The sequence below is a fragment of the Macaca nemestrina genome, chromosome 1 (assembly GCF_043159975.1).
Source record: "Macaca nemestrina isolate mMacNem1 chromosome 1, mMacNem.hap1, whole genome shotgun sequence".
NCBI classification, from domain to species: Eukaryota; Metazoa; Chordata; class Mammalia; order Primates; family Cercopithecidae; genus Macaca; species Macaca nemestrina.
Window position 1 is genome coordinate 105,323,217 of NC_092125.1, and position 25,265 is coordinate 105,348,481.

The following is a 25,265-nucleotide window of genomic DNA, read 5'->3' on the forward strand; positions in this document are numbered from 1 at the left end:
CTGACATGCCTACTAACCCCAAAGTGGGAACAAGGTGGCCTCCCTCAATTCCATGGAAGATCAGTTACTCCAGGAAGGGCTGGGAAAGAGGAGGGGAAACCAATGTCAAAAACAAGATTGGGGGATTTTCCTTGGGTTTCTTTTTATATCGACAGGTTATTCCTGTCCTTGTTATGATAAATAATTAATAGTTGGCTCCAAATCTGCCACTGGCTTTTACCTTGGTATCCAAATGGAATAAACAATCTGCAGAATGTTATTTAGGGCTTCACCATGTGGACACCACACAGGAAGAGAGCCCAGTAGGGCTGCTGACTGGAGCTATGCTGAGTCACTGAATGGAGTTCTCCTGTAGGAAAGGACTGAGGAGAGAGTCATTACACTCTGGATTTCAAAGAATTCAGACTCTCTGACCCAGGAATTCTACTTCTGGGAAAAGAAAGAACATAGCTATAAAATAAAAAAACCTTCATGCACAAAGATGTTCAACACAGTGTTGTTTATAAAAGCAAAATAAGGCTGGGTGCGATGGCTCACACCTGCAATCCTAACACTTTGGGAGGCCGAGGTGGGTGGATCACTTGAGGTCAGGAGTTCAAGACCAGCCTGGTCAATGTGGCAAAACCCCGTCTCTACTAAAAATACAAAAAGAATTAGCCGGGTGTCATGGCGCATGCCTGTAATCCCAGCTACTGGGAGGCTGAGGCAGGAGAATTGCTTGAACCCAGGAAGCGGAGGTTGCAGTGTGCTGAGATCGTGCCACTGCACTCCAGCCTGGGCCACAGAGTGATATGTCTCAATAAATAGATAAATAAATAAATAATAAATAAATAAATAAAATAAAAGCAAAATAACACCCAAATAATTAGTAATGTTTGTGTGCCACCAATTAGAAGTAATAGGAGGTTGATTAAGAGAACTCGGTATATTCACCTAATACAACAGCTAATGAAAGTGAGATTTATGGCCAGGTGTGGTGGCTCACGCCTGTAATCCCAGCACTCTGGGAAGCCAAGGCGGACAGATAACGAGGTCAGGAGTTCGAGACCAGCCTGACCAACATTGTGAAACCCTGTCTCTACAGAAAAATACAAAAATTAGCCAGGCGTGGTAGCAGGCGCCTGTAATCCCAGCTACTCAGGAGACTGAGGCAGGAGAACTGCTTGAACCCAGAAGGCGGAGGTTGCAGTGAGCTGAGATTGCACCATTGCACTCCAGCCTGGGCAATAAGAGTGAAACTCCGTCTCAAAAAAAAAAAAAGAAAGTGAGATTTACAAAGAATTTGTACTAATGAAAGAATGCCTATGTTATAGTGCTAAGTGTGAAAGGCAGGATTCAGAGTTGAGGATACAGAATAATCATGGCTGTGTAAAAACAAACAAGAAACTAGGCAGAGGAAAAAGACTCAGGAAATTTGTCTAAATATTAAGTGTTCTTGATCTGGGTGTTGATTGTGAAACCATCTCCACAGGGTTGACAAAAATTGCATGCTGGGCTCTGGACAGAAATACATTAATAGTTATAATGAAGCAGTAATCAGGCTGCACTTTGGCCCATTTCCTTATTGCAAAAAGTCACGTAGCCCTAGACACTGACCATCTGCAACCCCGTTGTTTCTGTAGATAGGATTTCTGACATTAGGATCCTAAGACTTTTGTTTAAGGATCACTTAAGATGTTTTACAGACCCTGAATTCCGGCAACCAGTTTGAAGACCCTCACAGAGGAATGGGATTGGCATGAGAAGACAGCTTGTTCATCTCCCTGTCCCTGGACCTCACCCTACACCCTGCAACCAGTCAATCATCTCCACACTTTGGCCCAGTCCAACATTTTTACAACCCTAGCCCCAAATTCCTTGGGGAGATGGATTTGAGATGCTGGCGGAGGATTACCTAGGTGCCGAGGCAAGAGACTGAAGGCACAAACTGTTTCAGTATGCTAAAGAAAATAGAGTAGGCTGGGCGCGGTGGCTCATGCCTGTAATCCCAGCACTTTGGGAGGCTGAGATGGACGGATCACAAGATCATCAAGACCATCCTGGTTAACACAGTGAAACCCCATCTTTACTAAAAATACAAAAAATTAGCCGGGCGTGGTGGCAGGTGCCTGTAGTCCCAGCTACTTGGGAGGCTGAGGCAGGAGAATGGCGTGAACCCAGGAGGTGGAGCTTGCAGTGAGCCGAGATAGCGACACTGCACTCCAGCCTGGGGGACAAAGCAAGATTCCGTCTCAAAAAAAAAGAAAGAAAATAGTTAGAATAAGAATAGTCATAATACAAATTAGATATACAGATGATCATTGACAATTATCAATCATTATTATAAACATTATTAATCATTAGCTTTTAATATTACTCCTTGTTGCATTACTAATACAACCTAGGAATAACGGGTGGGTGTAGGGTCAGGAGCTGAAAGGACATTGTGAGACATGACCTAGAAGGCAAGAGGTGAGCCTTCTGTCATGCCCGCGCAAGGGCCGCTTGAGGGCTCCTTCGTCAAGCAGTAACACCAGTGTCTGGGAAGGCACCCGTTACTTAGCAGACCACAAAAGGGAGTCTCCTTTCCTTGGAGGAGTCAGGGAACACTCTGCTCCACCAGCTTCTTGTGGAAGGCTGATATTATCCAGGCCTGCCCGCAGTCATCCGGAGGCCTAAACCCCTCCCTGTAGTGCTGTGCTTCAATGGTCACGCTCCTTGTCCATTTTCATGCTCCTCCCGCACTCGTGGTTCCTCTTTGAAGTTCATAGTAGATAGCAGTAGAAGAAATAGTGAAAGTCTTAAAGTCTTTGATCTTATAAGTGCAGAGAAGAAAACGCTAATGTATGCTGCCTTCTCTCTCTGCTTCGGCTGCCTAAAAGGGAAGGGCCCCCTATCCTGTAATCACGTGACTTGCTTCACCTCGTAAACCACTTAGAAGATTCACCCTCCTTACCCTGTCCCCTTGTCTCGTATGCAATAAATATCAGCGCGCCCAGCGGATCGGGGCCACTACTGGTCTCCGCATCTTGATGGTAGTGGTCCCCCGGGCCCGGCTGCTTCCTCTTTATCTCTTTGTCTTGTGTCTTTATTTATTACAATCTCTCATCTCCGCACATGGGGAGAATAACCACTAAGCCCCGTAGGGCTGGATCCCACAGAGGTTTCCTCCCATCTCCTCCTTAGGTGACCCTCTGATTAAACCTCTTTCTCTGCTGCAACCTGGTGTCTTGGCATCTTGACTTGCCACGTGCATCTCATTATAATTACAATGACATGGGTGCGTACACTTCATGGCACTGTACACACGATGTGGGAACTTTTCTGTATATTTGTTAGACTTTAATCACATTTACATTTTGAAAATTAACAGTGGCTCTCTTTGGATGACATATTTTTTCCATTTGTCATTATTTAAGTCCCTATGGACCTAATATGGAAGCAATCTCTGTCCTTAGTTTTTTTTTTTTTTTTTTTTTTTCAAAGTAACCGAATGGGTAACCAAGAACGGTGAGCTTTCCTTTTGAAATATTCTAAGGAGAGTATGAATCCTTTTCTGAAAATCACTAAACTCAAAGAGGACTCTGAAACCAGCCAACCTGAGGGTGTCCAGAGCTGGCCTGGATGGGTGTGAGCAGGGCCTGGGGGCTGGAGAGGACGCGGGGCAGGCAGATAGAAGAAACAGATGAGCTCTCTGCTGCCTTCTTTTGCACCTGGACCTCCACCTTTTATCTATTTTACATATTTGGGCTTCAAAAAGTTTTGTTTAAAGAAAAGATTCTGTAGCTAAAAGAAGTTTTTAAAAATGCTCAAAACTCTCACTTTTTTAGAAAGATATGTAGAAACCAAGGCGCCACCCCTTACCCCAAAGGCCACAGACAGTGCCCACTGCACCCAGCCACCTCCACGGCCCAGAACACCATGAAAGTCCCTCTGCCTGTCCCCCAGCTGTGGAGGTAGGAGAAGCTCTTAAAATACCAGAATGATACACTACATTCAAAACAAAATGATGTTTAAGTCATAGGCATACACATAGGAAGTCCTCATTTAATGATGTAAGTTCATTCTAGATAAATATGCAGAAAAATAATTATTTACTAGGAGAATCCTATTTTCCCAATGCCTGATAACCTAAAATAAAGACAGAGAATCCGTGGGGGACAGGGAATAGGGTGGGAAGAATTGGCCCCTGTAAGATGGCAAGCCTTTTCAATAGCCTATTTAAATTTTAAAAAATCATCTATGATTCAGAAAAAAAGAATGAGTAATAAAAGACAAAGAAAAAAATCACCGATGTTGCTGGAAAAAGATTTAGGGCCATACAAAAAATATAGTATAGACTGGCAGGATGAAGTCAACCTGCCTCTCACACTTCACCTACTGTAAATGTGGCCATCCCATGGTAACCACGGTTCAGCCATTTTGGCAGCCCAGAGCCCCACAGTATTTCTAAGTTTATACTCTTTGCTAGACAGAGGGGATTTGGGGAATAGAAGGATTCTTCATCGCCTGAAATAACTGGCCTCTTTCCAAACAAATTTGCCTTCTACAGAAGAAAATGGAAACTCACTAGGCTAGGAAATAAATTCCTGGCATGTCCTCAGCACAGGACACTGGCCCTGTCTGTGCCTGCAGGGACTCTGGTTGTTTAGCAACCAGCCAGTGTCCAAGCATCATCAGCAGAATAGCAAACCAGGTCTGTTCCCAACCTGATGCTCCTCTATTTGCCGTTACGACACACCAAGATGGTGCTGTGTGTTAAGGGCCAGTGGTGGGCCGATGGGAGCAGCTGGGCCCAGCTCTTAGCCAAGAGCAGGCGGGTGCCATAGGCAGGGACTCTCAGGGCGTGTGTTCCACTTCTGGTTCTTGCTTGTCCTTAGGCAAGTCATTTTACCTTTGGGGGCTGTTTCCTCATTTATAAAATAAAAGAGTTTGACCAGATGACCCCTAAGGCCCTATAGAAAGAACAGGAGTTTTTGGTTTGATTCTTGGCCTTCTTCTTCTTCTGCTGCCCAGGCTGGAGTGCAGTGGCACGATCTCGGCTCACTGCAACCTCTGCCTCCTGGGTTCAAGCCATTCTCCTGCCTCAGCCTCCTGAGTAGCTGGGATTACAGGCGTGCACCACCACGCCCAGCTAATTTTTGTATTTTTAGTAAAGGCAGAGTTTCGCCATGTTGGCCAGGCTGGTCTAGAACTCCTGACCTCAGGTGATCCACTCGCCTTGGCCTCCCAAAGTGCTAGGATTACAGGCGTGAGCCACTGTGCCTGGCCTATTCTTACTAGCTGTTATCATACCATCTCTTTTAGCTTCAGTTTCCTTCCCTGTCAAATGGATATCACATCTGCTCTACAGGGCCTGTAGTGGGTTATGAGAAAAGCCTGTTGAATCCCTAATATAGACACAGAGCCAGAACACAGGAGGGTATACCTAGGGTGAGGCAAGGAATCCTTTGACAGGCAGGAGGTGGACCCGTGAATGCTGACATGGCCCCTCACTGGCCAAAATATATAAAAGGCTTTGTGTCCTCCAAGAAGCTACCTCCACTCATCAAGAATCTTATCTTCCACACACCCTTTAGATGGCTTGTTCTCTACTTCATTGAAAAAGCAAAGTGAAGGCCGGGCATGGTGGCTCACGCCTGTAATCCCAGCACTTTGGGAGGCCGAGGCGGGCGGATCACGAGGTCAGGAGACTGAGACCATCATGGCTAACACAGTGAAACCCCCTCTCTACTATGAAATCCCCTCTCTACTAAAAAAAACCACAAAAAATTAGCCAGGCATGGTGGCGGGCGCCTGTTGTTCCAGCTACTCAGGAGGCTGAGGCAGGAAAACGGCATGAACCTGGGAGGCGGAGGTTGCAGTGAGCTGAGATCGCACCATTGCACTCCAGCCTGGGCAACAAAGTGAGACTCCATCTCAAAAAAAAAAAAGAAAAAGAAAAGTGAAAACAACCCTGAACCCAATTTGAGAAGGCATCTTGCTAATCTTTCAACCCAAACCACACTTGGTAGTCAAGCTAGGTCAGGGCTACTGGCAGGGTCTGATGAGCTAACGTGTAGGAAGCTCTCTACGTGTAGAAAGAAGGACTGAGTGCAATGTCACCTCCACTTGTATATTATCACAATAAACCACTGCCCAGAAGACCCAGCCTGACTTATTTTAGGGTTTCAGCTTATGAAAAACAGCCAGTTCCTGCAGTAAAATTGTGAACACTGAAAAATTTCATTATTGCTTGTTCGTTGAAGGCACTGTTGGCTGACTTTTCTGCAAACTTGGAAATGAATGACAAAACCAATGACCAAATGGAATGAAGATGATTGGGATGAAATGGGCATGAGGAGACAGAGGCCAGGGTGCAGCTCAGCCTGAAAGAGTATTTCCTAACCATGGATGGAAAAGAACACTAGAGCAGAGCATTTAAAGGTGACCTTTAAGTTCCTGGATTGATACATAGAATATTCCTAAGGAGGTCCTACTGGGCGCCTTGGATTTAACTGTGTGGTGCTTCTCAAATGTTATTTTTTATTTTTTATTTTTTTTGAGACGGAGTCTTGCTCTGTTGCCCAGGCTGGAGTGCAGTGGTGCAATCTCAGCTCACCGCAACCTCTGCCTCCTGGGTTCAAGCAATTCTCCTGCCTTAGCCTCCCGAGTAGCTAAGATTATAGGAATGTGCCACTATGCCCAGCTAAATTTTGTGTTTTTAGTAGAGATGGGGTTTTGCCATGTTGGTCAGGCTGGTCTTGAACTCCTGACATCAGGTGATCCGCCCACCTCGGCCTCCCAAAGTGCTGGCGCAAGCTGCAGTGAGAAGAGATCATACCACTGCACTCCAGTCTGGGCAACGGAAGCAAAACTCCATCTCAAAAAAAAAAAAAAGAATCAATTCATGGCTCTCCAATCCATTGCCACCATCCTAAACAGTTTCTTATTATCTCTTGCCCAGACCCTGGGCTACTGTATCCATTTTCACCCACCTCATCCAGTCTCCAAACTGCATTGAGAGTGACTTTTTGGTTTTCTTTACTTGAGATGAGCCTCATTCTGTCGCCCAGGCTGGAGCGCAGTGGTGCAATCTCAGCTCACTGCAACCTCCACTTCCTGGGTTCAAGTGATCCTCCTGCCTCAGTCTCCCGAGTAGTTGGGATTACAGGCATGCACTACCATGCCCGGCTAATTTTTGTATTTTTAGTAGAGATAGGGTTTTTATCATTTTGGCCAGGCTGGTCTTGAACTCCTGACCTCAGGTGATCCACCTGCCTCGGCCTCCCAAAGTGATGGAATTACAGGCGTGAGCCACTGCGCCTGGCCCAGGTTCTTCTTAAAACTCCAAAGACACTCATTATCCTCAAGAAAAGGCCTAAATTCCTCCCACCTCTCTTTCAAGGCCTTTTATGACCTGGCACCAGCCTACCTCTCCACTCTTCCCACCCCATATTGCCCCAATCACGCTGCCCCCCAACAGACACGTGCATGCACACACTGTCAACCATATTACATCCTGGGCTTCTCTCATAAGAACCCTCTTTGGGCCAGGCGTGGTAGCTCACACCTGTAATCCCAAAACATTGGGAGGCCAAGGCAGGTGGCTCACTTGAGCCTAGGAGTCCGAGACCAGCCTGGGCAACATGAGACCTCATCTCTACAAAAAATAGAAAAATTAGCTAGGCAGGGTGGTGTGCACCTGCAGTCCCAGCTACTCCAGAGGCTAAGGTGGGAGGATCACTTGAACCTGGGAGGCAGAGGTTGTCCTGTGAGGTGAGATTGCACCACGGCACTCTAGCCTGGATGACAGAGTGAGACGCTGACTCAAAAAAAGAACCCTCTTCTTTTTCAGACCAATTCCTCTTCCTCCTTAATGCCAGGTCAGTTCTCCTCACTATGGCATGCTTTTTGTAGCTCTTACCACAGCAGTGATTACCTCTTAGTGTCTGGCTTCTTCCTGAGACTGTATCTGCCCTGCCCAGCATTGTCTCCTGCAGCACCTAAAACAGGGCTTGGCATAATACTAGGTGCTGTGTGTGCTGTGGTGTGTGCATTCATTTGATGAATGGATAAATGAATAAATAAATGCACTGTAAATTTCATAATGGGCAAAGGAAAGCTACATAAATATGAGAACACCACAGGGCCATCCCCCAGGACCCATCTCACCTCAGAACAATGGCAATGCACAGGAGCGTTCCGAACGCCAGGCTCCCTCCAGCAACCAGGAATGTGGGCAGTGGTACCGAAGAAGAATCTTGCACTAGGTTAAAAAAAAAAAAAATGAAGATAGAGGAGGAAGAGGAGAATATGGAGAAAAAGGACCAGGAGGAGGAGAAGAAAACCACTTAGCTGGTGCTGTCAAAAGCCTCAAAGGAACCTTCCCCTCCAACCCCTCTCCCAGAAAATGAAACGGCTCTGCCAACCAACAGGCCACTTGACAAGCTTCACTGTTTTTTGTTTGTTTGTTTCTTAATAAAGCCCACTCTAGAAGAATCACCCTCAGCTTAATCTGGCAGACCTCAGGATTCCACCATGTGGCAAGAGAGACGCCTCAAGCTCAGGGTTTCTGAGTGCCTGTGGCTGGCCATGGGCTCCTATTCACTTTCAGAGTGGTTTTTCTGGTGGCATTCTACCGGCCCCCATAAGACACAAATTGGGTACAAGAAATGGAAGGCTTTGGGGACCTCCTTGATGGCAGTTCCTTTGAGGACAATGTCAGAGAGGATTGGATGCTTTAAACCAAATATTTGGAAGTAGTTTTCTCCATGCGGGTGTCATCTTTTGCCTGTCCCCGCATTTGGTACTCAAGCCCCAGCCATAGGAACATCATTTATTTCTCCAACAAGCCATGATCTTTTTCCTCCAGGGCTCTCCACACACGTTCCCTCTTCTCGCCTGTCTGCTTTCTCCACCTTTGCTGTACACCTTTGCTGTCCAGTCCCTACTTGGCCTTTGGATCTCAGATGAAGTGATGTCCCTTCCTTTGAGAACTGACCCCACTCCAAGCTGAGCAAGCACCCCTCCCAGTTATTTCTCCAGTTCCACCTCTAGATTGAGTTTCCTGACGGCAGGGACCGCATGTGTCTTTTTCACTTTAACACTGCCAGCAGCTTACACGGTGCCGAATACAAAGTAGGATCTCCAAAATATTTCCTTGAATGAAGGAAAGAACAAACTAGCTTTGCAAGCAGCCATGTCTTCCCACAGAAAGGCTCTTCCTACCACTGCCAGAGTCCCTGGACTAGACAGAGGGCACATCTAAGCAAAACCATCTCCTTCTGCTGGGAATGCAGTCACAGTTGTATGGACCCAGCATTCAGGCTCTTCTACCCAAAATGCAGTCCACTGCTGAAGAAGAGGCTGCCTGCCAGCCATCACTTCAGATGCCTACTGGAGGCAGGCAGTGCAATGAGCCCAGACTGGTGAGTGGGCAGTGGCTGCAAGGACAAGTTTCTCCAAGCGTGTCCCATGTCTCTTGAGAGATGCAGCCATGTAATGAAAGCAGTATGCTTGGCTTGCTTATTTATTAATATTTCATCATCTTTTATATTTGTTCCTTCTTTTTTTTTTGAAATGGAGTCTCACTCTTGTCACCCAGGCTGGAGTGCAGTGGTGTGATCTCTGCTCACTGCAGCCTCCACCTCCCGGGTTCAAGCAATTCTACCTCAGCCTCCCAAGTACCTGGGACAACAGGCACGCGCCACCACGCCCGGCTAATTTTTGTATTTTTTGTAGAGATGGGGTTTTGCCATGTTGCCCAAGCTGGTCTCCAACTCCTGACCTTAGGGGATCCGCCCACCTCGGCCTCCAAAAGTGCTGGGATTACAGGCATGAGCCATGGCACCAAGCCATATATTTGTTCCTTCTTTCATCCAACAAATACTCTTTGAGTGCCTATCATGTGCCTAAATGGATCTTACATCCAATCAAGGAAGACAGACAAACAAATGTTTTTAAAAAAAATTCTCAGGAAAAGGTTCCTGGAGAAGGGTGCAACTGAGCAGAGACTTGAGTGATGGGAAGGAGCTGGCCAAGTGGACGTCAGAGGAAGCCTGTCCAGGCAGAGCACACAGCAAGTACAAAGGCCCTGAGGTAGAGCATGTGTGGAGGAGCAAGGAGGGCACTGTGGCTGGGGCAGAGCGAGGAAACGGAGAATGGAGAGGCAACGTCTAAAGATAGGGGACCACATGGCTTCGCTGGGACTCCCCGTAGAAACTGGGGACTTTGTCAGGACTTTGACTTATACTCTGGGGGAGATGGCACTGAGCCAGAGAGAGCTTGGATTTGTGTTTTAAGGGACACTCTAGGTGCTGGTTGGAAAAGAGTTGGTTGGGGGTTAAGCCTAGAAGTTGGTAGACCAGTTGGCAGCCCAGGAAATCCTGCTGGATGAGAGATGGCAGGGGCTGGACTGGGTGTTGGCGCTGGAGATGGTGAGGAGTGGTGAGCTCCTAGATACGTCTCAAAGCACAAGGACAACACTTGCTGAGGGACTGGCCACAGGATGAGGAGTAGGGAGGAAGTGTGCCCAATCCCCCGCATCTGAGCAAATGCGGTACCAGTTATTGAGATCAGGAAGATGGAGAAGAACAGATCTGGGTTGAAGAGGTGGGGAAGTGTCAGGTGTTCTCTTTCAGACATGTTAAATTTGAGAATGCTGGCCAGGCACGGTGGCTCACACCTGTAATCCCAGCACTTTGGGAGACTGAGGCGGGCAGATCACCTGAGGTCAGAAGTTTGAGACCAGCCTGACCAACATGGAGAAACCCTGTTTCTACTAAAAATACAAAATCAGCTGGGCGTGGTGGTGCATCCCTGTAATCTCAGCTACTCAGGAGGCTGAGGCAGGAGAATCGCTTGACCCCAGGAGGCAGAGGTTGCGGTGAGCTGAGATCACACCATTGCACTCCAGTCTGGGCAACAAGAGCAAAAATCTATCTTAAAAAAAAAAAAATATATATATATATATATATATATTTGAGACTGCTAGCGGATGTCCCATGTGTCAACTAGGCAGTTGGGTACATTAGTCTGGGTCTTAGTGGACAGATCAGGGTAGGGATATAAAATTGGGAGTTGCCAGCCTGTGGATGGTCTTTAGTGACATGAAGCTAGATAAAATCATCAGTGACAGGCTGGGCACAGTGGTTCACACCTGTAATCCCAGCACTTTGGGAGGCCAAGGCGGGTGGATCACAAGGTCAGGAGATTGAGACCATCCCGGCTAACACAGTGAAACCCCATCTCTACTAAAAATACAAATAATTAGCCGGGTGTGGTGGCGGGCGCCTGTAGTGCCAGCTACTCGGGAGGCTGAGGCAGGAGAATGGCATGAACCCGGGAGGCGGAGCTTGCAGTGAGCCAAGATCGTGCCATTGCACTCCAGCCTGAGCGAGACTCCATCTCAGGAAAAAAAAAAAAAAAAAAGACCTCACTAAAGACCATCCATGGGCTGATCTTTAAAAAAAGTTTAAAAAAAAATCATCAGTGAGGGTGGACGGAGAGGACTGGAGGGTCCCCTCCTCCATAGCAGCCTTTGTTTTTGTTGTTGCTGTTGCTTTTGGTTTTTTTTGACATGGAGTCTCACTCTGTGGCCCAGGATAGAGTGCAGTGGCTCAATCTTGGCTCACTGCAACCTCCACCTCCCGGGTTCAAGTGATTCTCCTGCCTCAGCCTCCCAAGTAGCTGGGATTATAGGCACCCACCATCACGCCCGGCTAATTTTTGTATTTTTTAGTAGACATGGGGTTTCACCATGTTGACCAGGCTAGTCTTGAACTCCTGATCTCAGGTGATTCTCCCACCTCAGCCTCCCAAAGTGCTGGGATTACAGGCGTGAGCCACTGCGCCCGGCCCATAGCAATCTTTGAACACTCAACCTCTTGCATCCCACCCATACCATTCAAAGTCTATTTCAAATGGCACCTCCTCCATGAGCTTTCTGTGACTGCTCAGCTTGATGCACTCTCTCAAATCTCTAAATTCCACTTTGCTTTATCTGTGCCTCCCTTTCCGCCCATCTCACATTCTGGTCTTTGTCACAGTTACCAGTTTACTCTTTGTGGGGGCCTGGACTGTAGCCTCCTTGAGAAGAGGGATGGCTCTAATCCTCTCTGAGTCCCCAGCTGTGCAGAGCTCAGGCCCAGGCATTTAGCAGGTCTTCCACAGGTGCACTGCACCATGGTAGGGCTTGGCAGCTGGGCTGTTGTAGTAGAGGCAGCCAGCATCAGGTGCAGGCAGGAATCCACCCAGGGATGGGGATCGAGGGTAAGGACTGCCTCACAAAGCCCAAGAGTCATCAGCTGGAGCCACTCAACTACTGAACTTCTGGAGTCTGGATTCCATAAGTCTCATACACCTAGTCAAACACAGGACTTGTGATCTTTCTTGATTCAAATACTGGTAAGTTTTCCTGGTCTTGCAGGGATAGGGAATCAGAAGCATTGAAATCAAGAGCTCCCAAAATAAAGATTTCCCTCAACAGGTATTCCATTTCAGACTCCAGTAATCTTGTTTGCAGCACATTCATTTGTATTGTGGGCCAATTGTGAAATATCTCACTGATTTATCCCATTTTTCTTACGGTCTCCTCATTATATCTTAGCTAACAGTATCAAACTTCAACATATAAAGTAATAAAAGAGTATTTCTGGCCAGGCACGGTGGCTCGTGCCTGTAATCTCAGCACTTTGGGAGGCCGAGGCAGGCAGATCACGAGGTCAGGAGTTCGAGACCAGCCTGGCCAACACGGTGAAACCCCGTCTCTGCTAAAAATACAAAAATTAGCCGGGCATGGTGGCATGCCCCTGTAATCCCAGCTACTCGGGAGGCTGAGGCAGGAGAATTGCTTGAACTCGGGAAGTGGAGGTTGTGGTGAGCCGAGATCGCACTGCACTCCAGCCTAGGCAACAGAGCAAGACTCTGTCTCAAAAAAAAAAAAAAAAAAAAAATTTCTGCCATTGATCCTCTGACGACCTGTCCAAATAAGAAAGGACTTTCCGCAGAGACAAATCTGTCCCACAGACCCCGTGAATATGAAAATACCCAGTCCTTACCTGGGAGGCTTGTCGCATTTGCAGAATCTCTGGAGAGAATATTATCATCATCTTTATTAGTAGTAGGTGCCTAAAAGAGACATTCCTCACCATCAGCCTGTTTCTGCAGATTCCACCACCATTCAGAACCAGTTCAAGAGGTACCTCCTCCTCAGAGCCCTCCCTGATCCGCCCAAAGCATTCCTTTCTCCATTTCATTCGTAACAGTGGAAAAATCAGTCATACGATTATTTGCATTTTTTCTATCCACACCGTGTCTGCTAAGGGTGGGGCTTTCTTTGCACCTGCCTCTCCACCAAAAGCTGAAGGGCACAGCACCCTGCACAGAGAAGATGCTCAGTGGATACACTGAAGCAGCTGTTGTCCTTACAGGTCCGATGCAAGGGTGCAGGTACCACTGTGACTGGAATCCTGGCTCCACCACTTACAAGCTATGTCACCTTGGACAGATTTCTTTTTATTTTTTGTTTTTTTGTGAAATGGAGTTTCACAAAAGAAATGGAGATTCTCGTCACCCAAGCTGGAGTGCAATGGCATAATCTCAGCTCACTGCAACCTATGCTTCCCGTGTTCAAGTGATTATCCAGCCTCAGCCTCCTGAATAGCTGGGATTACATGCACGTGCCACCACGCCCAGCTAATTTTTGTGTTTTTGGTACAGACGAGGTTTCACCATGTTGGTCAGGCTGGTCTGGAACTCCTGACCTCAGGTGATCCACCCGCCTCAGCCTCCCAAAGTGCTGGGATTACAGGAGTGAGCCACCGCGCCCAGCCTCATACTTCTCTTTTTTTTTTTTTTTCTTTTTTTGAGATGGAGTTTCGTTCTTGTTGCCCAGGCTGGAGTGCAATGGTGCGATCTTGGCTTACCGCACCCTCCGCCTCCAAGGTTCAAGCAATTCTCCTGCCTCAGCCTCCCAAATAGCTGGGATTACAGGCATGTGCCACCACACCCAGCTGATTGTATTTTCAGTAGAGACAGGGTTTCTCCACGTTGGTCAGGCTGGTCTTGAACTTCTCACCTCAGATGATCTGCCCGCCTTGGCCTCCCAAAGTGCTGGGATTACAAACGTGAGCCCTGGCACCTGGCCCTGGCCTCAAACTTCTTACCCCATGTTAAGCAGCCCTTGCAAGCACTCCCTTGTAACGTTAACATAAGGAGCCAATGAAATAGCAAATGCAAGGCTCACAGTTTAGCAGGATGAGGCCAGTCCTCAGTCGGTGTCAGTTTCCCCAGAACCTGTGTTGGGAGCACTCTAGCCCCATGGGTATGGGCTCCACCTGCAGCTGTTCCTACATGGAACACAGATAAGGTTCAAGAGCCCCAGGCTCCTTCCCTGTGCTGCACAGCTCCAGAAGTGGCTGTGCCTCCCAGCTTAGCATTTAGGGAATTAAGGGCCACAGGAGTAGATATAGTTGGATAGGAAATTGGATTACTCATGGAATTTGTTAAGCAGCTTCAGAGGTAATCCTCTTTCCAGCAAGTCATGACACCAGGACTCCACAGGGGAAGGACTCAGATGAACAGAATCCAATCTCAAGCTAAGCCGTTAGCAGTGTCCAAAAAGCTCAGAGATGAAATAGCTGCCGCTAGATGCAGGGCAGTTCTGCGTGCCAGGCCAACGCTGCTCCACTCTTTACAGTCCCGGGACAAGATAATTTTTATGATTCCCTTTCACAGAGTCTTGAAAAGCACAGATAACTCACCACAGCCACATTTCTACTAAGTGACAGAGCTGGGATTTAAACCAAATTCAGTCTGGCATCCGCCCACACTCCTAACCACTAGGTGCTGCTGCCCTGACCCTTTTACAAGAACAGGAGCTCACCTGCGTGGGGGTGGACACCTCGTTCTCAGCTGGAGGACTCCTGGATTCTGTGGACAGAAGAAACAGTTGTTATTAGTGATTCACGGGCCCCGGAGTCCTGTCTCAGGCGCTTGAAAATCAGAAAAAAGTTCATCTCGGCCGGGCGCGGTGGCTCACGCCTGTAATCCCAGCACTTTGGGAGGCTGAGGCGGGCGGATCACAAGGTCAGGAGATCGAGACCACGGTGAAACCCCGTCTCTACTAAAAATACAAAAAATTAGCCGGGCGCGGTTGTGGGCGCCTGTAGTCCCAGCTACTCGGGAGGCTGAGGCAGGAGAATGGCGTGAACCCGGGAGGCGGAGCTTGCAGTGAGCCGAGATTGCGCCACTGCACTCCAGCCTGGGCGACAGAGCGAGACTCCGTCTCAAAAAAAAAAAAAAAGAAAAAAAGAAAAAAGTTCATCTCAATGTTATTTAAAAGAATAGCATGGACTGGGCGCGGTGGCTTATACCTGTAATCCCAGCACTTTGGGAAGCTGGGCGGATCATCTGAGGTCGGGAGTCCCAGACCAGCCTGACCAACATGGAGAAACTCCATCTCTACCGAAAATACAAAATTAGCCGGGTATGCTGGCACATGCCTGTAATCCCAGCTACTCGGGAGGCTGAGGCAGGAGAATCACTTGAACCCGGGAGGCAGAGGTTGCGGTAAGCAGAGATCATGCCATTGCACTCCAGCCTGGGCAACAAGAGTGAAACTCTGTCTCAAAAAAAAAAAAACCCAGCATGCTGGATATAACCAAATATCCAACCATAAGGGACTAGTTATAGAAATTATGATATAACTACATAATGCAGAAACCTTTAAAATTTATTTATATATATATATATATATTTTTTTTTTTTTTTTTTGAGATGGAGTTTCACTCTTTCACCCAGGCTGGAGTGAAGTGGCACGATCTTGGCTCACTGCAACCTCCACCTACTGGGTTCAAGTGATTCTTCTGTCTTAGCCTCCCAAGTACTTGGGATTATAGGCGCCCGCCACTACACCCAGCTAATTTTTGTATTTTTAGTAGAGACAGGGTTTCACCATATTCACCAGGCTGGTCTCGAACTCCTGACCTCAGGTGATCTACCCGCTTTGCCTCCCAAAGTGCTCGGATTACAGGCATGAGCTACCGTGCCTGGCCAGTTATTATACATTTTCAGAGACAGGGTCTCCCTCTGTCGCCAGGCTGCAGTGCAATGGCATGACGATGGCTCACTCACTGTAGCTTAACTTCTGGGCTTCAGTGATCCTCCCATCTCAGCTTCCCAAATGTCTGGGACTACAGCCGTGTGCCACCACGCCCGGCCAAAACTGTTTTAGAAAAACATTGAAGACATGACATAATGCTGTACAAAAAATGCAAGACAAGAAAAATTCCACGTATTTTGATCCAAACTTTCTAAAGAAATATATTTTTATGATTATTTATTGTGTACTACAGTATATATAATAATACTATATATTTGCACACAGGAAGAAAATGGAAAGATACACATCACCAGAGATAAGCACTATTTCAATTTCCTTCTATGCACCTTTTTGCAATAAAAAATATATAACAAACAAATATTCATTTGCCTGTGTGGGTTTAGTACACATTGCAGCAGCAGGGATGTGGACCAGGCACCCTCACGGCTCCCTCCCCCTCCACGGGAACAGTGTGTCTGCAGAAACCCCAAGGCAAGAGGAGGCTAAGCATCCAAGCGAAAGCCCGGGCCTGGGCCTTAACCGTAACAGGCAGTGAGTGGAATACTCTGGATTTCAAAATATTCTCTTGTCAGCTCATCATTTTTCCATCAAGAATTCTAAAATTCCACAGAATGGTTTATACAAAAATCATGAGCCTCACTGGGCCAGGAGTAAGAAGGACTAGCAAGGAGGCGGGGAGAGGGTGACCCTGCTTCTGCGTGGGGGAGGGTTTCCAGAATTCCTGGAATATGCTGTCACCAGTAAGGGGGAAACCACACACCCGAAGCACTAGAGGGAGTATAAGAATGCATCCACTCTTCCCATTGTACAGAGGGGAAACAGAGGCCCAGAGAGGGAAAGCGACTTGTTCAAGGCCGCACAGCAAGTGTGACCAGAATTGAACCTAGAATTTATGGGCGGGACCCAGTTTCTTATTCCTTTGTGTTCTTCCCAGCTCAGTCCAGCCCAGCAGAGAACAGTCATACACTCATAGCCCAGGGTATCTAAAGCATGACCTGAGGGCATGGAGAAGCTAGAATGAAAGCTAAAATCAGAAGACAAAGAAGACGGAGCAGGCCGGACTCACACCTGTAATCCCAGCACTTTGGGAGACTGAGGGGGGAGAATCCCTTGAGGCCAGGAGTTTGAGACCAGCCTGGGTAACATAGTCAAACCTTGTCTTTAAAAAAAAAAAAAAGAAGGCCGGGCGCGGTGGCTCAAGCCTGTAATCCCAGCACTTTGGGAGGCCGAGGCGGGCGGATCACAAGGTCAGGAGATCGAGACCACAGTGAAACCCCGTCTCTACTAAAAATACAAAAAATTAGCCGGGCGCGGTGGCGGGCGCCTGTAGTCCCAGCTACTCAGGAGGCTGAGGCAGGAGAATGGCGGGAACCCGGGAGGCGGAGCTTGCAGTGAGCCGAGATCGCGCCACTGCACTCCAGCCTGGGCAACAGCGTGAGACTCCGTCTCAAAAAAAAAAAAAAAAAAAAAAAGAAGAAAACAAGAAGATGGGGCAGCCCTAAATAGAAAATATGGCTTCCCACGGATGCTCATGCGGCCCAGCAGTTTGCCAAACCCAGCCAGAGTCAGTTTCATCTGGAGCCTTGTAGGCTCCACCTTGCTTGTCGCCGCAGAACCATGGAAATGAGACTCAGTCATTAGGGTTTTTTAAAGGCTCCCCATACTATACTCAAGACAGATGCTTCAGGAAGAAAGTTTCTACCCACAGTCCTGACCCCCAACACCGCCTGTGGCCCAGAGAATGCCCAGTAACCTCTGGAGGCTCAGGTTGCTGGGGTTAAAGTGGGAATGAACCACAAAGCCACAGGAAGAGGGGAGGAGAGACCGTGGGACCCACAGGCTCAGCAGCGCCAGGCAGCTCCTCCATGCTGAGCCAGCAGACCCTACTTCACACCTTTCCTCACAGCCTTTCAACCACCCAACAGACAGCTCATCACTGCTCCTCTATTCATACAGAAACAAATACATAAACCTCACTGAGGAGCCTCCCAAGGAGAAATGACTCACCTCCAGCTGGGTCCCAAACGCCACTCGGAATGGTCTGCAGAGAGAAGCCTAGTGGCTTCAGAAAAGGCTGTGTGTACATCTCCACAGTGTCTGGTGCCAAAAGCGCCCCTTGTTCTCAGGTTTCACCCTTTCTCATTTGGGGGGACGGGTGTGGGGGAGCCGTTAAAGCAAGGTCGTTTTTTGTTATTAAGACAGGGTCTGGCTCTGTTGCCCAGGCTGGAGTGCAGTAGTGCAATCATAGGTCATTGCAGCCTCCAACTGCTGGGCTCAGGTGATCCTCCCACCTCAGCCTCCCACTTAGCTAGGACTACAGGTATGCACTGCTATGCCCGACTAATTTTTTTTAAACTTTTTTTTTTTTTTTGTAAAGACAGGGTCTCCTTGTGGTAGCTGGCTGGTCTCTATCTCCTGGGCTCAGGCAATCCTCCCCTCTCAGCGTCCTAAAGTGCTGGGATTATAGGCCTGAGCCACCACGCCCAACCAAGCATCTTTTCTTTTAAGAAATTATGGTGATGGTTGGCCAGGCGCGGTGGCTCACGCCTGTAATCCCAGCACTTTGGGAGGCCGAGGCGGGCGGATCACGAGGTCAGGAGATGGAGACCATCCTGGCGAACACGGCGAAACCCCATCTCTACTAAAAACACAAAAAAATTAGCCGGGCATGGTGGCGGGTGCCTGTAGTCCCAGCTTCTAGGGAGCCTGAGGCAGGAGAATGGCGTGAACCCAGGAGGCGGCGGAGCTTGCAGTGAGCAGAGATGGCGCCACTGCACTCCAGCCTGGGCGACAGAGCGAGACTCTGTCTCTAAAAAAAAAAAAAGCTGGCAACCTTAATTGGTCCCCAGAATTGTTTTTGAAATTTTATAGACCCGTAAAATCCCAATGTTTAGGAATCGCCCAGTTGTGCACAGGGATGTCAGGTGGGTAGGCAAGGGGAGGATGCGGGAGGAGGGGTCGTGGAGAGAGGCAGGAAGAGTGGAGTGCACCAGGACGGCTGACTGCTAGATACTACTGAGATGTGGTGAGAATCCAAACCAAGGCAGAGACGTCTGGCGTGATGTGCAAGCTCCTGGCTGGGTGGCTGGGTGGGTGGCGTGTCTGTCCCCTGGACAAGCAGGACAGGAAGGTCTGTGGGGGGTGTGATATGTTTGGTTTGGGTCATGCTGAGCACCTGGCACAGGAGGGAGGATCTGGCCAGAAGTCTGGGCCGAGTTGAAGACATGAATCCAGAGCTCGAGAGACAGGCTTGGCAGGAGACACGGGTGAAAGGCAGTCCTGCTGGCATTTATTGCACCCTTGTCATGTGCCAGGCTCTGTGCTAATTGCTTCTCACCTCATTGAAGACTCACAACCCAGCAAGGCTGGGGTTCGGGTTTTTTGAGGCAGGCGTTACTATTCCCACTTGACAAATAAGCTAACTGAGTCTCAGTGAGGTACTTCCCCGGGGTCGTGCTGGTCAAGGGCAAGGGCAGCAACTACACCGAATGCTACCTGACTCCAGAGTCAGTGCTCTGCACAAAGTGGCAGGTGATGCAGTAGAAGTGGCGGGGCCCCCAGTGGAATGTTCCAGAAAGCTGCAGAAAACAGGGCCGAGAGGGAATTCGGGGATGCCACATGGAGAAGTGAACAGGGCAAAATCTCTCCAGAAATGTGTAACCAAGGCTCTGTAACCCCAGAATGTCCCACTTGGGAGTGCTGCAGAGAGGAACAAAACAAACTCCTCCAGAATGGACCGCCAAAGAGTTTGAGAAGATAATATATAGCTGGAGGGACCGACTGCTCAGTCCTGGCTTCAGGGCACCCCCTCATGTGCAAATGCAAACCTTTGGCAGTACCTCCTCCAACAGGTGTGATTCCCATTCTTGGGGAATAAAGGAGGGAGTTAAAGGGATGTGTGAGGAGCAAGGAATAATCCCCTTGTGCCTAATGGGCTTTTCCCAGGCATTTTGCCCCATGCCCTCTTTGAAAAGGGGCTCCAGCCTGGCTCAGTGGCTCATGGCTATGAATCCCAGAGCTTTGGGAGGCCGAGGCAGGAGGATCACTCAAGGCCTGTGCAACATAGGGTGACCTCATCTCTGTAAAATATTTTTTAAAAAATTAGCCGGGCATCGTGATGCATGCCTATAGTGCTAGCTACTCAGAGGCTGAGGCAGGAGTTCAAGGCTGGAGTGAGCTATGATTACGCCACTGCACTCCGGCTTGGGCAACAGAGTGAGATCCCATCTCTAAAAAAAAAAAAAAAAAGAAAAGAAAAGAAAAAAAAAAGAAGAATATGATTTTGTGGTTCCCCCAGACTCAATGTTGATGTGACAGGCAGAACTCCCATCAGGGGAGGATAAATTCAGAACTCCCGCTTGAGAGAAAGCCGCCAACCACACGCCCTGTCCACGGGTACCAGCCTGCACAATTTCCATGAGCCGCCGCTGCAGGTGCTGACAGACGTGACCTGGCCTTGCTGGCCAAAGCAGGGCTACGACAGAGTGACTCTGGGACCCCCAACTTCATGCAAAAGGCTGTCCTGGGCTACAGTCTGTGCTGGGGCCAAGCCCCAGCCTCAAGGGTACCTTCAGCACCTGCTGAAGTCCAGGCTCCAGAGCCCCCCTCTATGGCATTCCACTTCCACTCCTACAGGGGCCCACCAAGGCCGGCCTCCACCTGTCCCACTCAGACCACCCACCCACACATGTGTCAGCCTCACCAAGCAGCTCCCTGCCACCCTCCCCTTGCTCACAGTTCCGTGCCTTTGTACCTGCTGTTCCCTCTGCCTACAATCCCCATTTTCTATCTGGGACCCTCCTACACATCCTTTAAGACACAATTCAATTGTCACCTCCTCCATGAAGCTTTTCCTGCTATCTCTAAACCGCCCCAACAGAACAGTCTGCTTACAGCCTTATCGTGCTGTAAGCACCATCTATTACATATTAGATATACTACGGTGGGGCATGCGCCCTCCTCCAGCCCCCTCAAGCACATACTAAAACCACCAGGAAAGTTTTCTCAAACCGCCCACTCCATTTCCTCCTCCAGACTCTAACGCAGTGAGTTCAGGATGGCCTCCAGGATACTGATTCTGGGATGCCTCCGGTCCCACTCTCCTCCTCCCAAGCAGCAGCACTGTCCTGTAATCGCTGATCCCCTTACATGTGCAGTATGCTTTAGCATTTCTAAAGAATATTTTTTCATCAGACTCACAAAAACTCTCTGAAAGGAACAAGATTGGTGCTATCATCCCTACTTTACAGATGACAAGACTGAGGCTCTGAGAGCTGAACTAACTTTACCAAGGTCATACAACCTGACTCCCAGGTGCTTCCCAGGACCTCTGTGTCTCCCAAAGGCCACCACTCCCACACCTAGGCTGGGAGGCAGGTGCATCCTGTCTGTCTGGGCCTTGAGAGCTGAAGGTCCTTGGGGTGGGTAAGCTCACCCCACACGGTGATACAGTGTCTAGTACACTGACGCATCCCTAACAGCCTAATAACTGTGGTCCATAACAAACACCTCACCTAGTGTTCTAACCTTCCTCTTATTTTTCAGAACTGTCTGCCAGTTTCCAACCTGAATCCCCCTCTTGCATCAGAATCATCCAAGTTCCTCTTGCTCGCCCTCAGCAGAGAGGGGAGCAGCAGGTTTCTTTCTTGGATATATTCACCACTGGGTTTTGAAGACTTCTGCTGCCTCAAACCACATATGTATAGGGTGGAGGGCTCAAATTCTTCCGCTCCTTATGTAAGAAGAAACCAACTGTTCTGTCTGAGCTCCCACAGAAGCTGTGTGTATGCCACAGAAGTATGTCCGCCCGAGGCTGGAAAGTGAAGACCATACCCAGTGCTGGCCAGACAGCCCCCACCACACCATCTTCCAAGAGAGGGAGGGTGTCAGCAACTTAAAGAGGGACATCCACAAATGAGACCAGATTCAGAGGAAGGGAGCCAGACAGGTAAAGAATTCACAGACCATCCCATATAACAGCCTGGGAAGAGGAGCCCAAGCAGATGCAAGTCTGGGAACTCCAAAAGAATTCAGAGAGAGCAGACTAGGAAATTTGTCATCGGTTATCCCTGAGGACAGAGCAAGGGCCAGTGAGGCCAGAGTTAGGTTCACATAAGAAAGAACTTTCTATTTAAATAGATATTTCTCCAAAGATACATGAATGGCCAAGAAGCACATGAAAAGATGCTCAGCCTGGGCGTGGTGGCTCACGCCTGTAATACCAGTACTTTGAGAGGCCTAGACGGATGGCTCACTTGAGGTCAGGAGTTGAGAGCAGCCTCGCCGACACGGCAAAACCCCATCTCTGCTAAAAATACAAAATTTAGCTGGGTGTGGTGGTGCACGCCAATCCCAACTACTCGGGAAGCTGAGGCACGAAAATCACTTGAACCCAGGAGGTGGAGGTTGCAGTGAGCCAAGATCACCCCACTGCACTCCAGACTGGGTGACAGAGTGAGACTCTGTCTCAAAAAAGACATTAATCATTAGGGAAATGCAAATCAAAACCACAATGAGATAACACTTCACATCCACAAGGAGGACTATTGCAGCAAAATGAAAAATAACAAGTGTTGGCAAGGATGTGGAGAAACTGGAATCCATATACACTCTGGTGTAAGTGTAAAATGGTGCAGCCACTGTGGAAAACGGCATGGCATTTCCATGAAAATTTAAAATTAGAATTACCATATGATACCACAAATATACTTCTGAGTATATACACACAAAAGAACTGAAAGCAGGAATCTAAACAGATATTTCACAGCCACGTTTAGAGCAGCATTATGCACAACAACCAAAATGGGGAAGCAAACCCAGTGTCCCCTGACGAACGAATGAATCAACAAAGTATGGTGTCTCTACACAATGGAATAGTATTCAGCCTTAAAAAGGGAGGAAAGTCTGACACATGTTATAACATGAATAAATCTTGAAGATACTATGCTAAGTGAAGTAAGTCAGTAACCAAAAGACAAATACTCTCTGATTCCACTTATTTGAAGTACCTGGAGTGCAGCCTGGGCAACATGGTGAAACCTTGTCTCTATAAAAAATACAAAAATTAGCCAGGCATGGTGGTGCATACCTGTAGTCCCAGCTATTTGGGAGGCTGAGGTGGGAGGATTTCTTGAGCCCAGGAGGTCAAGGCTGCAGTGAGCATGATCGCACGCCACTGCACCCCAGCCTGGGTGGTAGAGGGAGAACCTATCTCAAAAAAAAAAAAAAAGAAAAGAAAAAAGAAAGAAAAAGAGAGAGGGAGAGGGCCAGGCGCAGTGGCTCACGCTTGTAATCTCAGCACTTTGACGGATCACTTGAGGTCAGGAATTCAAGAACGGCCTGGCCAACATGGTGAAACCCCATCTCTACTAAAAATAAAAAAATTAGCCAGGCGTAGTGGCAGATGCTTGTAATCCCAGCTACTCAGGAGTCTGAGGCTGGAGAATTGCTTGAACCCGGGAGGCAGAGGTTGCAGTGAGCCAAGATCACGACAGTGCACTCCAGCCTGGGTGGGCGACAGAGTGAGATTCAGTCTCAAAAAGAAAAAAAAAAAAAAAAAGAGAGAGAGAGAGAGAAAGAGACAAAGGCAGGTAGGCAGGCAGGCATGCAAGCAAGCAAACAGTCAAGCAAATGAAGTACCTAGAGTAGTCAAACTCACAGAGAAAGCAAGTAGAATGGTGGTTGCCATGAGCTGGGGGAAGGAGTGGGTGAAAGGAGAGTTACTGTTTAACAGATTCTGAGTTTCAATTTTACAAGATGAAAAAAGTCCTGGAGAAGTAAAGTGGTGATGGTTGCACAACGATACTTAATGCCACAGAGCTGTACACTTAAAAATAATATAAATGGGCAGGGCGCGGTGGCTCATGCCTGTAATCTCAGCACTTTGGGAGGCTGAGGTGGGTGAATCACCTGAGGTCAGGGGTTCAAGACCAGCCTGACCAATATGGTGAAACCTCATCTCCACTAAAAATACAAAAATTAGCCAGGCACGGTGGCGGGTGCCTGTAGTCCCAGCTACTCAGGACACTGGGATAGGAGAATTGCTTGAACCCGGGAGGTGGAGGTTGCATTGAGCTGAGATCACGCCACTGCACTCTAGCCTGGGTGACAGAGCAAGACTCCATCTCAAAAAATAATAATAATAATATAAATGGTAAATATTATATTATATATATTTTACAATTTGAAAATTTTTAGACGAGGAAACTTTCTAACAAAATGAGATTGCTTCAAGCTGCTTATGACTATCTAAACTAAGCGGCTGGAATAAAAGGTAAAATAGGGGTCAGCCTATATCTGGAATTCCTATTCCTCTGCATGATGTTAGAGCTGATTTCCGCCCCCCACCTTAAAAAGGCCCCCAAAGCCATACTGATGCTCAGCATTCAGATAAGTCAGTGTATTTGGCTCAAAGTATACACAAATCAAAGAAAACCATGGACAGGTCAATATGATCTACCCTGAAGGATGCACTGATTTATTAAAATGGTCTAAGATATAGTAGTTAGGCCCCACTTCTTGTCCAGGCCTGAGCAGGAAAAAAGCTTTTGAGGAGAGGGCCCAATAGAAAGCTGCCTCCTGTTCTTGATGAACAGGGAAAGTGCCAACAAAGATGGACGCTTGTACTTGATATTACTGCATCCAACTAGGATTACATCCTAAGCCCCAGCCTACTCCTCTGGCTCTCCCCAGGACAGGAAAGACAAGGGACAAGGACCCCACAGAACAAAGCCAGCCAGGAGGAACAGCCGTCACCCCACACCATCCAATCTGGCAGAAGAATGTGCAGCTGACAGATGAAAGCCTTCTCTCCCTGGGGCCAGGGCTGGGAGAAAGTGGCAGGGGTAGGGATGGGACTGATGTCAATTCTGCCTTTTCCTTTTTATCCATACTTACTCAAATACATGGGTATCTTATTCTTTTTTTTTTTTTCCTAACTGCGAGTTATTTAAGAATGATTAATTTGATTCAACTATGCCACAGGGCTAGAAACATTTGACCCCAAAGTGAGCCAGGAGGCCATTCTACAACAAAAACACTGGGAAAAATAAAACAGATTGCTACAAGAGGTAGTAAGCTCTCTGGCTCTGGAAGCATTCAAGCAGAGGCTGGCTGACCACTGTCTGGGTTGTGGTCAGGGAGATTCCTGCATTCTAGGTCTGCTTAATCCTAACCTTTCATA

General features: G+C 48.0%; 1 protein-coding gene across 3 annotated transcripts in view; it reads right to left on the reverse strand.

The window, feature by feature from the left end:
• LOC105497972 (interleukin 6 receptor) overlaps positions 1 to 25,265 on the reverse strand; it is a 63,373-nt gene that overhangs the window by 5,866 nt on the left and 32,242 nt on the right. For 2 of the 3 annotated variants that reach the window (XM_071084678.1, XM_071084680.1), the window contains exons 7-9: positions 14,846 to 14,892; positions 13,020 to 13,089; positions 8,134 to 8,227 (exon numbers count right to left, since the gene is read on the reverse strand). In XM_071084678.1, the coding sequence (XP_070940779.1) occupies positions 8,134 to 8,227; positions 13,020 to 13,089; positions 14,846 to 14,892 (211 nt within the window). Of the gene's footprint in view, positions 1 to 8,133; positions 8,228 to 8,569; positions 8,669 to 13,019; positions 13,090 to 14,845; positions 14,893 to 25,265 lie in introns of all 3 variants that reach the window. The other variant, XM_071084685.1, reaches the window with a different exon arrangement.